The sequence below is a fragment of the Pezoporus occidentalis genome, unplaced genomic scaffold (genome assembly GCF_034315485.1).
Source record: "Pezoporus occidentalis ecotype Australia unplaced genomic scaffold, CSIRO_AGI_Poc_V1 ctg3, whole genome shotgun sequence".
NCBI classification, from domain to species: domain Eukaryota; kingdom Metazoa; phylum Chordata; class Aves; order Psittaciformes; family Psittacidae; genus Pezoporus; species Pezoporus occidentalis.
The window spans coordinates 12,467,252-12,482,755 of record NW_026914940.1 but is presented as its reverse complement, the minus strand read 5'-3'; the positions used below and the strand labels follow the sequence as shown (position 1 = coordinate 12,482,755).

At 36.6% G+C, this 15,504-nt stretch overlaps 1 protein-coding gene across 4 annotated transcripts in view; it reads right to left on the bottom strand.

Moving 5' to 3' along the window:
* The window catches only part of TAF2 (TATA-box binding protein associated factor 2), a 64,203-nt gene that overhangs the window by 21,238 nt on the left and 27,461 nt on the right, over positions 1 to 15,504 (bottom strand). For all 4 annotated transcript variants that reach the window (XM_062627110.1, XM_062627112.1, XM_062627111.1 and 1 more), the window contains 8 exons: positions 14,433 to 14,547; positions 14,223 to 14,332; positions 13,397 to 13,462; positions 11,194 to 11,446; positions 7,797 to 7,937; positions 6,424 to 6,534; positions 4,644 to 4,837; positions 3,924 to 4,063 (listed from right to left, as the gene is read on the bottom strand). In XM_062627110.1, coding sequence (XP_062483094.1) covers positions 3,924 to 4,063; positions 4,644 to 4,837; positions 6,424 to 6,534; positions 7,797 to 7,937; positions 11,194 to 11,446; positions 13,397 to 13,462; positions 14,223 to 14,332; positions 14,433 to 14,547 — 1,130 coding nt within the window. The remainder of the gene's footprint in view (positions 1 to 3,923; positions 4,064 to 4,643; positions 4,838 to 6,423; positions 6,535 to 7,796; positions 7,938 to 11,193; positions 11,447 to 13,396; positions 13,463 to 14,222; positions 14,333 to 14,432; positions 14,548 to 15,504) is intronic.

The following is a 15,504-nucleotide window of genomic DNA, read 5'->3' as shown; positions in this document are numbered from 1 at the left end:
AAGAAAAATATTATTGTATATTGTATATAGTATTATGATTCACAATCATAAGCAAGCTGTGATTATTTTGACTGCTAACAAAAAGGATTTTGAAATGTTTTTTGATTAGAAAATGAAATTTTTAAGCTGACAGTATTGGATGACAGAACCAAGAAACACCATACTTGTGGTTAAGGGAAAGGGGGAAGTCTTTGGTTTTTAAAGTTATTTGTGCTTGAAATAAAGTAAGTCTCTCCTGCTATTTGCCTTATAGTGTAAATGAGGCCTGAGAGACTTCCAAAGCTTTGCTATTAATACAATTAACCTGCTCTTCAAGTTTATGAAGCAACTACAAAACATTTTGGGGAGCAATGACAAATTAAACATGACCTTGGGCAAAACCAATCTTATTAGCCAGAAGAATCACAGAATCATACAACAGCCCAGGCTTGAAGGGACCTCAACAGATCATCTAGTCCAACCTTTCACAGGAAAGGAATAAGGTTATCAAGCACTTTGTCCAACCGCATCTTGAAAACCTCCAGGGAGGGAGACTGCACCACGTCCCTGGGGAGGTTGCGCCACTGTGTGATTGTTCTCACAAAAAATTTCTTTCTTGTATCAACATGAAACCTTTCCTGGTGCAACTTTTACCTGTTGCACCTTATCCTCTCCATGTGGCTCCTTGTGAAGATTAAGCCTCCATCCTCTGTAGCTGCCCTTTAAGAACTGGAGTATTGTGGGGAGTTCCCCATAAGCCTTCTCTTCTCTAGGGATAAAACACCTTCAAAGCCTTCCCACACAGGGCAGGTCCTCCAGCCCTCTCATCACCTTTGTGGCCCTCCTTTGGACTGTTCCAGTATGCCCACATCTTCCTTGAATTGTGGTGGCCAGAACAGGACACAGTACTCCAGGTGCAATCTGACAAACAGGTGAGGAGAGCGGGATGATCACATCTCTATCTCTGCCGGTAATGCCTCTGTGGCTGCAGCCCAAGATCCAGTTTGCCTTCGTTGTTACAGTGTGCACTGGTGGCTCATGGTCAGCTGGTTGTCCACCAGGACTCACAGGTCTCCTTCAAAGTTGCTGCTCCCCAGCCACACAAATCCCAGCCTGTGCTGGGCTCTTTGGTTCTGCTGTCCCAGGTGCAGCACCTTGTGCTTGTCTTTGCTCTTCATACAGTTCTTGCTTGCCCACTCTTCCAGCTTGTCTGGGTCCCTCTATAAGATGGCTCTCCCTCCTGACGTGTCCACCTCATCAACCAGTTCAGTGCCCTCAGCAAGCTTGGTGAGGCTGCTTTCAATGCCATTGTCCAGATCATTTATGAAGATGTTCCCTTGGGGACCCCACTTGTGACAGGCTGCCAGCCTGAGCAAAGACTATTTATCGCCATCCTCTGAGCGCAGCCCATGACCCAATTTCCTACCCAGCTCACAGACCACCCACCCTGTCTTTGTCTTGCCAGTTTGTCTAGGAGAAGACTATGGGAAAAGAAAGATGTGTGGATTTTCATACTTCTGGTAGACATAAAAAGAAGTGATTGCTTTCTGAAGTAAAAAACCTCTTGGCGTTTTTCAGATTACAAGAGATGGTACATCAATTCTCACTTACCGCAAAACATCTGAGACCCTAAACATTCATGACACTTTGGAACAGTTTGTTGTTACCTCTTCTAAACATGCAACTACTTTGTTGTATACATATAGCTACTAATAGTCGTACAACTTTCAGAAGTGAACTTTAAAAAGTTAATAAGCCCTGTTCACTTCGAGCCAGTTTAGATCAACTGTCCAAGTCCTTATATGCTGCCTCAAGCATTTTACAGTTACCATGTCTCAAAAAAAAGACTTACTATTAAAGGCAAAGAAAACAACTTACTCAGTTCCATGGAGAAATTATTTAATTTGAAGTAACTTAAAAAAAGGGCAGTGCTATTCCTACCCTTAGAGCTGATAGAAAAACATGGGAGTTCCACAGTGCCCCAGAAAATACAGACTTTCCTTTTTATGGAAATTACAAAATCTGTCAGCTTCCTTTACAAGAACTGCTAAAACGCCAGCTTTGGCACAAGCAAGAGGCATTTGATAGCTGCTGGTTTACAGCCAGTACGAACTGGAAACCAGGTAGCCAGGAACAATGAGAATCAGACCTCTTGGCAATAGACAGCAAATCATTTCTCCTTCCAAAGGCAGGTTTAGGCTCAGTGAGACAAGCGCTTCTATACGGGTAGCTGAAGAAGTCAGTCAGCACACTAAGCTTCCAGATTTATCCCTCCATTAAAGACTTGCAGTCTAACAGCAGAAGCTCATGTGGTTAGTACTGGAAGGTTGTACCTGAGAAATGATATAATGACCAGCTAGCCAGTAGGCTGTGCTGTGAACTATTGTGACTTTACAGCAGATAGATATTTGCATCTGCTACCTCTGCATCAGAGAAAAAAAGCCTTTGGCAAGGGGGCAGGTCAGGTACAGTAATACACTAATCCATCATTTCCAGATCTCACAGTGAGCTCAGTCAGAAATTATGTTCAACTTAATCACCGATTTCTTCAAATAATCTTTCTACTACTTTTTACCATTCAAATTTTACTTTCCTTTAGACTATTTTAAGCAATTTATCCAATCTTGCTTATACAGCAACTCATTTGATCAGCTGTTTTAAAGCTGCACTGTATTACTTTGCAGTACAAACACTTTCTTATCCAAGTTAATTATTAAATATAAACACCATCCATGAAAGGTCAAGAATTTAATGAGAAAACATTATTTCTATCAGTTTTTCTTTCAAAAAGGTGGGATGAATTAGTGAGGAGATTATTCTAAGTGAAGCAAGCTGATGAGTAAACTTTCCATTCTCCAGCAATCTTTTTACTAACACTCTGTGAAGGGAGGAACAATGCAAGTACCCTAACAGAGACAGAGATGCACAGCACCAGCAGAGTTCTGAATGCTAGCTGGGTATCATTCACAGAGTCACCAAATAGTGTATGTGCAGTGGGTTATGGGTACAGAATGTGTGGTGAATTACAAGACTGACGATTGAGCCTGAGACTGACACTCAGTGCACAGCCTCCCTTGAGGTTAGTAGTTTTTTGGTATGACAGTCTGGATTCAATCTGTAAGCATATGCCTCAATGCCAGATGCATTCACTCAAAGACTACAACTGCCTTAACACCTCCCACTGCCTATCTAGTTTGAGAAACCTTTGGAGAGAATGACAGCATTAAGACCAAAGTAATAAACCCCTCATAAAAAAAAAAAAGAGAAAACAATTACTAATGCAAAAAGCAAAAGAAACGTTCCATTGCCCTGAAAATAAAATCATTATATAGTTTTTAACTGCCACCAGCAAATCTGGCAGAATTGAATCTGAACTTCAAATGGCATTTAAGAAAACTACCCAGTCCTTTTTCAAGGACCTGCAACAGTGAGCTACAATACAGACAACACTAGAAGAATGGAAACATCTCACAAACATAAGCTGTGTGTAATAAATGGCAAAACAGAACCAGCCAATAATCTAAGTTTTCAAAACACAACCATAAGATGCATGCAAAAAAGCAAAACAGATTATCAAGAACATAAAGCAAAACCAAGAACTCTGACCAGCTATTATGGCTGAACTCCACTGAATCAAAACCACAGAAAATGAAGTGTTAAAAAGAAATTACCAAAACCCCTTACCACCGCTCACTGTGCTGTCTATTCATTATCTCAAAACTTAGGTAGCTGATTCAAACACTGAGAAACAATGCTCATCGCATCTTCATAAAACTTGCATTTGCTAGGACAAAGCACTAATAGAAATCTTAGCTTTTTACCAATACATCTGCCATCACACAAGCTTTTCTGGTGCACACTATTTCAACCTATTATTAAAGAGGTATTACATTTTTCTACTATATCACGTGTTACAAAGTGTCAAAATACTTGACAAAAAGTACCTTTTGTGTAATCAACAACAGCATCCAGTGCTGCTATTCTGACATCTATGAAGTGCCCATATTCTGCATATGACTTGAAGAGAGCAGGATCACTTGGGACATGACCATTCTTCTGGAGCACCCGAATAGCTTTTAAACAGCTAGGTGAGGTAGAAAGAGGAAATTTACATTAGATTGATAAAATGCCAGACAAGAAGAATAAAATTACTTTCTTCAAAATCAAATACTGCACTTTGCTAGAATTATATTATCAAATTAACATGCTATAATTACTTTCACAGCACTAACACATAGCTTTCATGAACTCTGAATGAGCTAGAAACAAACAGAATTCCCCATCATGTCAAATCTGTTCCTTGGTTTCAGTAGAACTAAACTAGCATACAGAGAAACACAGCTCAGATTACACAGTGTTATTGTTACAAGGCAAAACTTTCATAAAGAGACTTCTCTTTCATAAAGAAACTTCTTAAAGAGGCACAAGTATGATCACCTTATGCCTGCTATTAAAAGTCTATGCTGGTAGAAATTAATGTTAAAAAAAGAAAGCAATCAAAACAAACTTGCACTATCCGCTTTTGGAAATTGGAAGGTATCTGACACATGATTAAGACCCACAAGCTAAAATCTCAAATATTAAGTATAGAAGCGTACATAAACCCCCCAAAAGTAGCATTAATGTGTCTGCTTCTCCTTATGTGTACAACTATTAAACCACACCTGACTGTAATGGTATGCCTGTAACTGGGAAGAAGCTTCTCCATATTTAGGAAACGAGTAATTTCCTCAAGAATAAGTCGAATGTCAGGATTTAAGTTATCCAGTGTTCGAACTTCATTGTTCACGCTGACTGCAGGAGTTACAGAGTTGGCTAAGGCATCGATCAGCTCGGCACGATAGTAGTTGTCTGAAAACTAGATAAAACCAGCATTTAAACACAAGCAAATATAACAGTATATATTCTCTAAAAGAAAAGAAATGTTGAAGCACTACTACAGAATAAGATCTTAAAACAAAAATCATGTGAGAACTGCATGAGAAAGCAAAATGGGTATAAATTCATTCTGAAAATGGATTGTGATTGAGCAATTAGGCAGTATCAATCAGTAATCATTCTGTAATAAAAGCATATTAATAATAACACATTGCTTTATACAAATGGAAAAATCAGGCATTGAAGATTTTCCAGGTATGGAAAATAAAAGCCGTTATTCCTAAATGAGAGCATCTAAAACTACCTGTTTCTATATTCCATGTCAAAGTTACTAAAGTTACTGAGTGCTTAGCACCTCAGAAAATCAGGCAGTTTATCTGGATAACAACTTCACAAGCTTTTGAGGTGAACTAACAGACTCACTGGCGCTTAGTGTGGAAATTCTTGCTTTTTCATTCACCCCTTTTACCTGGGCTCACCCTCAGGAAGTTTCACCCCTCCCATTAAGCTGGCTGGTGTTATTTGTTGGTCTTGTTAGGGAGCAACAAGAAGTACAAAGCTAAAATTTAAACACCAGGAAAAAGCACCGGACTTGATTTAACCTAAACTAAACAAACTCAATAGCTGTCAGATTCGGTAGAAGATGTCAAATGGATGTGTGGCAAAGTGAGGTGGGGTCTCTCCTTTGGTGGTAGGCAGATGTTAGAACAACCCATCATGTTTTGTGACTACTGGCGCTCGCATTCACGTGTCTAACTCTCTACTTCTCCACCCTCTATCATCTCCTTATTTCAGTAATATTGCAAAAAGCATCTCGTTACAGTATGTGTTTCTACAGACAAGAAAGTGAGGGTTAAGATGCTTCAGATTTGTTCCACTTAAAATTTTGCCAGCAGTTGTAAACTCTCTCTGTAGCTAGGGAGATGGAATTTTGTATCATCTCAGGATCTTAAAGGTCATTTAATCATCCTTCGGAGATGGTCTGTGTGGGAAGAAACTTTAGATGACAACACTTCCAACCCAAACACTTCAATTTATTAATGTGGCTTTCAGCTGTTATTTAACTAAATGAAGACAATCCAGTTCTGAAAGCTAGAGCTGACATTCAGAGCCCAGAACCCCAGAGTCCTATCTATTGTTAAAAAGTGATTATTTACTTTCCTTGCTCTTTCAAATACTCTTCTTGAGATAAAAAAAAACAAAACAAACCCAACGAAATGAGTGCTTAACTTCGCAGGCTACATGTCAGCCTCACGCACATTTTCTCAAAACACATGGGTCTTTCAAATGAAAAAGAGTAAAGTAAGAAAAGTATGTGCGCACATGAAGACAGGCAGTTCCTTTGTAAGTCAACAAGCACAAAGAGCTTTGAAACATCCAAGAAACGCTGCCATAGAAATGTCAGCTGCAGAACATTCTGTAACATTTACTGTTTAGCTTAGCGTATCACCTTTTCATCAACTCTCCCAGCCAGATTTACATTAACAGCATAAACCATCACGCAGTATGTTAACTAAGACCTTTTTCAACAAGAAAGTGAGGGATTCAAATTAACACATTCTTTACCTTATTCTTCCTGTTATCGTTGTACTTGATCAAATCCAAAATAAACATTAAAACCTCCTTAGGACAAAGGTTGTGAACATCTCTCAGAAGGGCCATGGCAACAGGCATAGTCTGTGTAATAAAATTAATACTAACATCATTCTTATATTAGTAAAATGATAGCTATAGCCTGAAATGAGCAATGAACAATTTAACAATAACGAATCTCTGAAAAGTTGTACAGAAGTGCTTTTTGAAAGTCATACACATGCTATAAAATATTCAGACCAAACCAACTGTGTAATTGTTTAATAATTAGTCATAGTGCAGAAAAAAAACACGCTGTACATGCAAGAAAAGATTCTCAAGTCAAGGTAACAAATGAAAAATAATGAAATACAGAAAATGATGCTGGAACTGTCTGAGACAGGCACTGAATTTGGGTGTTTTCACGTGAACACAATTTCTAGGTTTCTCTTACCATCGAGAGGTATAGATCCAATACAGTCAGTGAAGCCAGAAGAGTTATTAGCCAGACAGGTATTAGCCTGATTAGGTATTTATTTTAGAATGAGCTAAGCAGCTCTCTAGGCTCCACTCACACAGACTCAGGAATTTTACTCAATAAACTTCAGACATGGGATTCAAAGGGAGAAAGGTGCAAGATTTAGTGTGAAAGAATGAACAATGACAAAAAGAGCAGAAAAATACAAAAGAAGGTCAAAAAAAGAGACATGGGGAGAACGATGAAGCGTTTTTTTGGCACTATTAGAAAACAAAATCTGAGTTTTCTCCATACTGAGGAAAATGAAATCTGTTGAATAATAGCTCAATCATCCAATAATTATAACATGAATCTTGAGAGAAAACCATTGTGACTAATTTTTGTGATTCACTGTACAATCAACAACTGTAGGTTCTAGTATATAAATCTGCATTAACATCAAAATAAGCTGCAGCAACATGATGTTGACAACTGATAAGAGAGAGCAAGAAGGATTATGTAATGCCTTGAACTGAAAAGCCCACTAATTTAAGGTAATATTTATGAGATTTTATTTGCAACACGATATCATTGCCAGTAATGAATAAGAACAACTTCTTAATTCACCTAAAAGACAAAAGGATTAGCTTTGTTACTGTGCACTAAATTCTATTTAAGAATGAGCTCATAAATATTCACAAATAATTACTGTATGTATGCAATTTATTAACTGATTTTTGACTAAGATGGAACAAACAGATGCCATATAAGAAAAAAAACAGTTATTTTGTACTTTTATGAAGGGTAAAGCAGGACTGTGCTGTCCATGTTCCTGTAGTTGTCAACTACAGTTGAGTTTTGTATTTTGACATTTCTTTTAAAACATTCAGTGGAAAAACCCAAATCTTACCTTTTGCAGAAAGTAGCTTTGAAAATTCATGAAGTTGTTGGTCTTCACAATGTTTGGACAAGTCTTACAACAAAACATTCGGGTAAAGAGTGACTTCATGGCTGGTGGTCCTGTCCATGTACTTACCATGGAATTTGCAATCTGTGTAATTAGGGGAAGGGAAATTGTATTAACATCACCACTGCAAATTTAGTTTGGCTGTAGAAGAATACACATTTCCCATAATCAAAAAGAATAATTGCCAAGAACATACTGTGCTTTAAAGAGATACATATTTTCATCAATGTATTATTTTACTTTAGCTAAGCTTTCACTGCCATCTGCAATACACCTTCTCTACAATAAAGGTAAATTTTATGAAAATTGTTCCATTTGGAAGATGTCTGCAAATAATTATCTTTCCATGATAAACTTCTGTTCCGAATTATTCTTTTATATTTTAGATGAAAATTCTGTGTTTATTAAGCCAAGTTTTTGACTCTATGGAAGCCAGTGATGGAAGAAGCTTTTGCAATACCAGCCTCCCAGATTTACCCTGCCAGTAACCTCAGCCTAGACTTTAAGTAGATCTCAGCCACCATTAGACTAAGACCACCCCCAAAGTGAAAGGCAAATCAGACATCTCTAACTTCAATCATAATTCACAATGAGACTATGACTGAGACCAATTTATTGTTATAGTCTGTTTTGGTGTAATGTGGGAAGGTTCAACCAAGAGAGAAAACTGCTCTTGTGCCTTGTCAGCATCCTTGGTTTCATACATTTGCAAGATCTAGAAATGAACAACAGTATTTTCAAATTAAATCAACAGTAGTTAAATCATCATCTCTTCAGTATTTTTTACCCTTATAATGTGTTTTGACTCATTGAATTTCTCTTTAAATACTGACAATCCAAATTTTCTACTTATTCTACTGATATACACTCTGAATTAAATGTATTTGCACATTCTCCATACCACAATGCAAGTAGCCTGTCTTGCACTATTTCTACTTAAAAAGACTGCAGGTACATTTTGTTTCTGCATCCTTCAATTCAGTATAGCACAAAAAACTGGACATAACTGTCACGCACAGCTATGCAACTTCTCAGTGTTGGGGGAGAGGGGGCGCTAAGTGGTGTTCTTTTTTAACGCTTGTAGCACATCACCAACACTGCAGTGGATCTGAAAAGGGGAATCAGCCTCCCAGGAATTAACATTGTGACATTGTTTTCTCTTACCTTGTAGGGTTATTTGTCATGAACTACTCAGCAAAGTGTGTGTGTGTGCACCCCTTCCCCCGCCTTCTTTATCAATGAGGACTGAATATGTAACCTAGATACTTTATGCCCAAGAGAACAGACTGGTTTACAAACAAAGTACATGGTATATTTGGAAAGTGCAGTAAATTCAGTTTTATAATTGCTTGTCACCTATCCTTCCTCTATACCAACATGTGCTCACCAAGAATGTTTTACAATAGTAGCCACGATCCAACTAGAAGTTGCAAATCAAGGAAAAAGAACTCTCCCCCAAAATAAACATGAGGGACTTTGTTTTTTTTTTTTCAATGAAGAACACAAATCCTTAATATTTACAGGCTGCAAAAATTAAACTGAGTTAATGACAACAGGAAGTGATTCTTACTAAGTGGAACTACTAACAGAATGTATTACACTTTCCTCCTAGGTAACTTACATAAGCGCATCTACAACTCCATCCTACCATGCTCCTTCACCTTGAGTCAGTGTCACAGCCATATTTTTTACTTAGCTGCCCTGGGTTCAGCAGTGGCAGTCATCTTTCTCCTTCTTAATAGCTGGTGCAGTGCTGTGTTTTTGACTCTCAGCCTGGGAACAGCACTGATAACACTGATGTTTTTAGTTGTTGCTCAGTAATGTTTACTCTGACCAAGGACTTTGTGAGTCTCATGCTCTGCCAGGGAGGAGGGGAAGCCGGGAGGAAGCAGAGACAGGACACCTGACCCAAACTAACCAAAGAGGTATTTCATACCACAGCATGTCATGCCCAGTACATAAACTGGGGGCAGTTAGCCGGAAAGGCAGGATCACTGCTGAGGTCAGGCTTGGCATTGGTAGGTGGGTGGTGAGCGGTTGCATACTCTTCCCTTGTTATTTCCCTTATCATTATTATTATTGGTGGTAGCAGTAGCGGTTTTGTATTATACCTTAGTTACTGGACTGTTCTTACCTCAACCTGTGGGAGTTACATTCTTTCAGTTCTCCTCCCCACCCCTCTGGGAGCAGGGGGAGGATGGGGGGAGTGAGAGAGAAACTGTGTGGCTGAGTTTAAGCCACGACATTAGCTTTATAATCTTTTTTCTGTAAGTCAACAACCTTATTTGTAGACCCAAGATTATTCATAAAACTGAGCAAAACCAGTTATGATTATCTGCAGCCCAACTGCCTGATAATTCAAAGACCAAAAAAACCAAACCCCACTGCATTTTCTAAACATTGCAACAACTGCTTTTTTAATATTTACCTGTGAATATCCACTTCCAAATACTCCAAGTGAATTCATATTTGAAGTCAGATATCAACAATACCAATACAAGTACATACGCTGGCAGTATAACATCAGTATTTCATAATATTAAAATACTTTGTCACAAACATTTCTTGGATTTTGACTTTAAAAATATGGCCAAAGGATTTATTTCTGAATTTCAGAACAGGTACTGAATTATTCTCAACAGGTAAACAGCAGAAAACAAGCTATATGCCAATAATCTGAACTCCACAAGTGGTGATGAATAAGTATGCCTTTATGGGCACAAAATATGTCAACAACATACCTTTTCAGAAATTCTTCTGTGTTTCCACCCAGTTGTTTCATAAGGTTCTCTAATTTTCATTCTTAATGCTAATTTTGTGTCTAAAGAAAAAAGATCTTTTGCTCTAAAGGCAACTATTTGGCTGTTAAATATTTAATTGCAGACCAACATGATGTTTATTTTGTGCCCCTATTCAATACGAAATGATATAGGGCAGCAATGTGAATTCATATTAGACAGATGAATTTCAGCAATTCAGAGTTCTCAACAGAAAGGCCAAGGAACTTCCCAGTAAAATAGAAAAAATATATTTTGGATCTGAAAAAAATTAAACAGAAGTCTTTTATTTTTGCCACTTAATGAAATCTGGAAAATTCCCTTGTGGTTTTCATGTCTGACATCTCAATTTTGACAATTATGAAAGCCTTCTGCAGTCTCCACTTACAGACTAAAATAATACAGCTTTTCTTTCAAATCACTCATGTTAAAAATACTTGGCAAACACTTTTAAGAGGTTAAATATCAAGCCAGTTTAAGAACTGTGATGAGTTTTGAACCATTTTCAAACATTTACAACGTCTAGCAGATTTCTTCCTTTGCTCTCACTCACACAACCTCACCTTTGCAAGGCAGAAGCAGGCCATCATTCTCACTCGGTAGAAACATTGCTCCTGCTCTAGTATATCCGTCAGTGCAAGTCGTGATGCTGGAGTGGGGAACTTTTCCAATGCCAAAATGGCTTCCTCTTGTGCAACCACATCTCTCTCATATCGAAGCTGATACTGCCACATGAAATCAGATTGTTCAAATTCTACCTTCCTCAGTACTGACATATCAGGGTCTATTCTTATCCAGAGCAAAGGGGAATCAGCACTAAGAAAAACACGAAAAAACATTAATAGCTTAGAACATTTCAAAGCTGTAGAAATTCAATAGCTGTTTTAGCTTGTTACAAGTTATTATTTAAATATTTAGGTTCAAAGAACCAAAAAAATAATCTAACTTAGAGGGGACTTTTGAAAGTCACCTTTACTGATCTCCTGCTTTCAGGACAGCAATTCTGCAGCCTCCCAGGGCAACCTGTCCAAGCCTCTAATACTTCAAAGTGGATACAGCAGTTTAGTATTTTTAACCTACAGATCTGAGTTCATGGTAAACTACTGTACGATCTCAATATATTTAATGCTATGACCTCAAACACTATAACTTTCTTAAGTGAACAGCACCCCTACAGTTTAAGAATACAAAAAAAAAAACAACAAAGAAAATCTGGTGGCAAACACCAGCATTTTTAATATATTTTTTTAATCAACAGACATGAAAGTGTTTTACAAACACACACATGCTGGGATATTGAAAGCTGACAACGGATAACCATGCGAATGCACAAAACTGCCAAGCCAAATAACAAAAGTTAAAGTATCAACAGAGAAGATTAAGGTTTTAGTCCTACAGATGAAATTACTTAGTTGTATTCCACCCAAACAAACATTTTATACTTTAGTATTTACACAGCATCATGACAGCGTAAGTAATTTATGGGAGCAACAAGCACAAACTATAGAATAAAGTCTCTTACTCAGTTTTTCACATTAAATTGGTAACAACAAAATACAGACATAGAATTAGGATAGAGTTTGGAACAGAGAAAAAAGCATCATTATAAATACAATGTGCATTTCTGTACACATCTGTAGAATATTTAGAATTAATGTAAAGATAGTAGCTAGAGAGGAAAGGAGAGTAAAAAGAAGAGTTCATACACAGGATTTAGAAGAATAAAAAAGAATAAACACTACCATATATGCTTGGAAGAGTCCAAACTGGACAAAAGAATGACAGTATTGGAGATTAGGTTATCAGATAAATAATGTATAAGTGACTTGCATAAAATCCTATACCACTTGAAAGGCAGTTCCAAGATTATTACTGAAGGCTCAACTTAGTGTAATGCAATGGCTACTTGAACATAACAAATATTTATGGTAACTGCTCTTAAATATAATTAAAAGTCTATTTTACATATGCCAGCTATCATATAGAAATGATAACAATAACTTGCTCAATGTAAATATTGTTTATTATTTCTCATCATATTTCAGATGAGGTTAAATTTACAACAATCTCCAGCACTTTTAAGGTGACAAGCAATCAATCCATTTTCAAAGACACACTATTAGTTTTCAAGAGCAGATAATTTACTCCCCTCAGCCAGCAAACAAGGTACAAACACCTTCAGCACTTATGAGAACACCACTGGTTCAAACTCTAGGAGGGTAAAGCAGGTTGAGCAAGAATCTGCTTCCCAAGAGCTAAACAATTCCAACTGAAATTAATGCCAGTATGAATTATAGTTACAAAGCATTTCATCACCTATTTTCAATCTAAAAGTATTCTTTTGTAATTAACCACAGATTTCAGGAACTTGTGTGCCTTAGTGCCAGTTTAATGGTCTTCACTGAAGTCCAACAAAAACTGCTTGCTCTTTGTTTCAAGCAAATTCTTATTTAGATTTTACCTATAAAGCCAGCAGAAAGATATATGTCTATGAAAGAATCAAGTAATTATATCACCTTATTATGCCTAAGATAATTTTTTAAATCTGATTAGAGCAGTTAACCCATACATTTACACTTCGCCAACATTTTCCCAGCTACAGAAGAAATGTCTCAAAGAAGGCAAAGAAATGTGGTGTAGTCTTGAAATTTGCCAGTCATATAATGAAGTACAAGATTACTATAAAGCCCTTAAAAATAGCATGCTTTACACAAGGCGAACATGACTCAGTCAGACATTGAGGAACTCTAACAAGCTCCAACTTACTCCATAGCAGAAAGGTCCATGTCCACCTCTTCTCCATTCATCAGTGGAATCTTTTTCTTCTTATTTCTATTTAAAAAGAAAAAATAGAAGAAAGTAAGTATTAATTACTATACTAGCAAACATATCTTTAGAAATGGAACTTAACCCTGCAAAAGTTCTCTCTCTATTTCACCACACTGAAAAATAATGCTCTCTCCAGCAAAACAAATATTCACAAAATTGAGCTGTGCATCAGTTTTATTCAAATAATAATCACCAATATTTTAAATTGGCTTAAACTTGACTTCCATTAATTTTTCTAAGTACATGTAAGCATACAACTTTGAGCAGACATCAAAATAGTTATTTAAATGAATAAGGAAGCTGAAAGAATCTATTTGGGAAGTATGTTACTTTTCTCACTCACAGCCCTGGCACTCTTAACAGAAAAGGAAAATTATGCAAGTCCTCCTTGCATATATCTTCACTTGAAGTACTCCTCTGGCTCACATTAATCTTCTAATTTGTCTTTCCTATTCAGAAGCATTTTTATTTTGACTAATGAGAGAATATTTATTCAATTTGTTCTAAATAAACTTTTATTCTTTAGGAAACTTTAATAAAAATACTTATAATTCAGAACTGCATATAAAATAGAAGGTTTTCTGCTATCTATAAACAGCAGTAAATTCCATTTTCTTACTTTACATCACAGGTAAATCTTATTGAGTAAGATTAAGAAAACATAAACACAAAATATAAAAAAGCATATACTGACCTTCAAATGCACTACATGTTTTCATACATTCATATTAAAAATATATGCAGTTTGTATTTTTGTTCTTACCTTCTGCTTTTAGAATGGCAAGGTATATCATGTTTAAGACTGTTTTCTTCAATCTGCAATGTATGGTTGAATGATCCATCAAGTTCCTGCACTGTCACTTTAAGAGGACCCTTCAAGTTCATGAGATTTTGTTATTAACATTAAAATTATTCTTATTAATGTATGCATCATACTTGTATATGTAGGTAAAATATGGAAAATGGACCTTACCACATATTTCTGAGTCCCAGGAGATGTGTAGTCTTGCTTTATTTCCAACTCCAATACATTCCGTTTTCTATTAAATGCAAAGCTACCATAAAATTTTACCACTCCACTCTGATCCCTAATTAGCAGTATAGGAATTCCAGTTGCACAATGCAATAGTTATAAACAAACATAATGTTTTCATTCTTTACATTTCCTTTATGCTTCTTTATTCCTACTATTTCCCATCCCAAGAAAAACAGGAAATTAAAATACTGATGTTAATTCATGACTTTTAAAGATTTTTTTTCCTTAAACAGTTCTCTATCATACAATCATGTATGTTCATTATTAACTTTTCTCCAAGCTATTATCTTTTAGCTAGACACCTCAGACTAGTTCTGTTCACAGTGGTTGCCTTCATAAAGGTCTGTGACTTTGTTATGAAGTACAGCTTAAGGCATTTTTTAGTGGTTTCATTAGCACAGCGTTTAAACTCAGCACCAACACAAGCACTTAATAGCACAAGATGGCACTATTTAAGAGTAATATGATATTCTCCCTAATGATATAATGACCTGCTGTGGTCTTATAAGAAGAGAAAATCTACTATCACAGGTTGCAACAGTGTTTGAAGCATGGTAGGGAGACTGAAACCATAGAATTAATTAAACACCAGTTACAGTTAACAGGATCAGGCTTGGGGCCAAAGTCCAGAGAAGCTGAAAAGTCCCAATATCTGAGCTGCAAGTCTTCCTTGGTTACAGAACAGATGTATTTAAGATTCACCCAGCTCAGACAGTAATGCTAACATCTAGGTATAGCTGCAGTATGAATACATGCACATAGAGAACTCCTATCCTCAAGTACTTGACACAGCTACACATGGAAATTAAGAAAATGCAGATAAAACACTAACGTCTCATACTAGTTCATAAATATTAATTATGCAGTGGGTTTTAGTTAGATACTGTGCTGCATGAACATTAAGTCTGTCTAAATAAATAATGTCTACATATTAATACCTACTTCTACTTTCTGTAAGAACATCAAGGTATGGTTCTAGCCTGCAATCACATTAATTAAAACTACCAAT